The 2,299-nt window shown below is 37.7% G+C and overlaps 1 protein-coding gene across 1 annotated transcript; it reads left to right on the top strand.

Annotated features, from left to right (window-relative positions):
- The first annotated feature begins 959 nt into the window (after window positions 1-959).
- Window positions 960-1,817, top strand: LOC102519566 (olfactory receptor 51A7). The gene has a single exon (XM_014557891.2). The coding sequence runs from the start codon at window positions 960-962 to the stop codon at window positions 1,815-1,817; it is 858 nt and encodes a 285-aa protein (XP_014413377.2).
- Window positions 1,818-2,299: the final 482 nt, after the last annotated feature.

Raw genomic sequence — 2,299 nt, 5'->3', positions numbered from 1 at the left:
ATCTGAGATTTAAATTTTGTATCTTTTGCATTTTTCCTGTTGACCTCATCTATTTTCATGACCTCAGATACCAAATATCACGTCAATATTTCTGAATTGACAGCTCTGTTGAGCTATTTCTCCTGAAGTTCAAACCCATATTCAAAAGCACACTTTGGGTAAAAACAAGTTTACTATTGAAAATGTAGGTGGCTTCAACACTTTTCCTTGTAACAGTGAAATAATAACCTAAAGTGTGGCCCACACGTCCTTGAGCTAGGAGCTGTCACATTTCGTATAGGACTACAAACATGAAGACAGGAAGGATACATAACTCCCAAGGTGTATCCTGCTCCATTTCTCCCACTTCTTCTTTTGGAAATCATTCTATAATCAATATTAATATTTTAAAGATATCTGTTCATGATTTATAGAGTCTAGAAAAATGTTTATACTCATGTGTAAAATGTGGATAATAAGTACCAACCTCATGAACTTAAGACAAATTAGTCTATAAATTTACTTTCTAGCATTTAATATTCACCGTAGTGTAGATATTTTCCTGGATCTCTGATTATTTTCTTACACTATTATTTTTAAACTTTCTTCCATGAAGTCAGGGATCTTGTTATGGAGCCAACGGGGGGATGACTGAGCTTCATGCTGAAGAGATTCTGAGTGTCCATCACTGACTGAATCAAAGCAGCTTTACTTTGACACAATTTTAATATTTGGCAAAAAGGATCTTAGGATCAATTGTTATAAGTAAAATTCCCATGTTGGAGGACATGAACATGTTTAAGGACATTTGATAAATGTTCAAAATTAAATTTTATTAATATTACATCAAATATGTTTCTAAGTAGTGTATTTAAAAATGACTTATCTCCCAACACTAAGTTTTATCCAAAAGTGTGACTGCTTTCTGTTTATGTGATTTCAGATGTGGCCAGCGAGCTGAGTTCATATTCCCACTGATTATGTCTGTTCTCAACAACTCTGAGGTTCAACTTTTCCTTCTGATTGGAATTCCAGGACTGGAACATGCTCACCTATGGATCTCCATTCCCATTTGTCTCATGTATCTGGTTGCCATCTTAGGCAACAGTACCATCCTCTTTTTCATAAAGACAGAGCCCTCACTTCATGAGCCCATGTATTATTTCCTTGCCATGTTGGCAATCTGTGATCTGGGCCTGTCTTTCTCCTCTCTTCCTACCATGATGAGAATCTTCTTATTCAATGCCATGGGAATTTCACCCAATGCCTGTTTTGCTCAAGAATTCTTCATCCATGGATTCACGGTCATGGAATCTTCAGTGCTTCTAGTAATGTCTTTCGATCGTTTTCTTGCCATTCACAACCCCCTGAGATATAATTCTCTCCTCACTAGCAACAAAGTTGCTAAAACGGGACTGATCTTAGCCACCAGAAGCATTCTCTTAGTGCTTCCATTTCCCTTCACTCTAAGGAGACTGAAATATTGTCAGAAGAATGTCCTCTCTCACTCATACTGTCTTCATCATGATACCATGAAGCTGGCCTGCTCTGACAACAAGATCAATGTTATCTATGGCTTCTTTGTTGCTCTCTGCACTATGCTGGACTTGGCTTTAATTGTTCTGTCTTATACATTTATCCTGAAGACTGTACTCAGCATCGCATCTCTGGCAGAGAGACTCAAGGCCCTTAACACCTACGTCTCCCACATCTGTGCTGTGCTCATTTTCTACATACCCATCATCACCCTGGCAGCCATACACCGCTTTGCCAAGCACAAAAGCCCCCTTATTGTAATCCTTATTGCAGATATATTCTTGTTGTTGCCGCCCCAATGAACCCCATTGTGTACTGTGTAAAGACTCGACAAATCAGGGAGAAGGTTTTGGGGAAGTTGTCTAACATATATAGGACATAAGAAGGGAAATATGGAGGTAATAAATGATCGACCAGTAAGTATTTATTGGCACCTACTGTATGTTCAGTTCCACAGCAGTCACTATCTAGTGGAGGCCTGGGGTTGGGGGAGAGTGAGAAAATGTGCAGTACAGTAATTATCATAAAGTCAGGCATATAATAGAAAATTTTAAAAAAGATTAAATAAACAGGTGATGTATGATATGACTCCAGAGGTTTAATTCACATTTTAAGAGTAGTTGCAACAAAACGCTATGTAATGGGTTTGAGTCAATCCTTAAAGAATGATAAAATTTGGACAGATTGAGATTATTATTCAAGTAGCATTTATTAAACCTATATATATATGCAATGTAGATTCACTCTGTGGTCAAGGAGAAGTAAACCAACAGGGCACATAGCA

The sequence above is a fragment of the Camelus ferus genome, chromosome 10 (genome assembly GCF_009834535.1).
Source record: "Camelus ferus isolate YT-003-E chromosome 10, BCGSAC_Cfer_1.0, whole genome shotgun sequence".
Classification (NCBI taxonomy): Eukaryota; Metazoa; Chordata; class Mammalia; order Artiodactyla; family Camelidae; genus Camelus; species Camelus ferus.
This window is presented reverse-complemented; position numbering and strand designations above follow the sequence as displayed.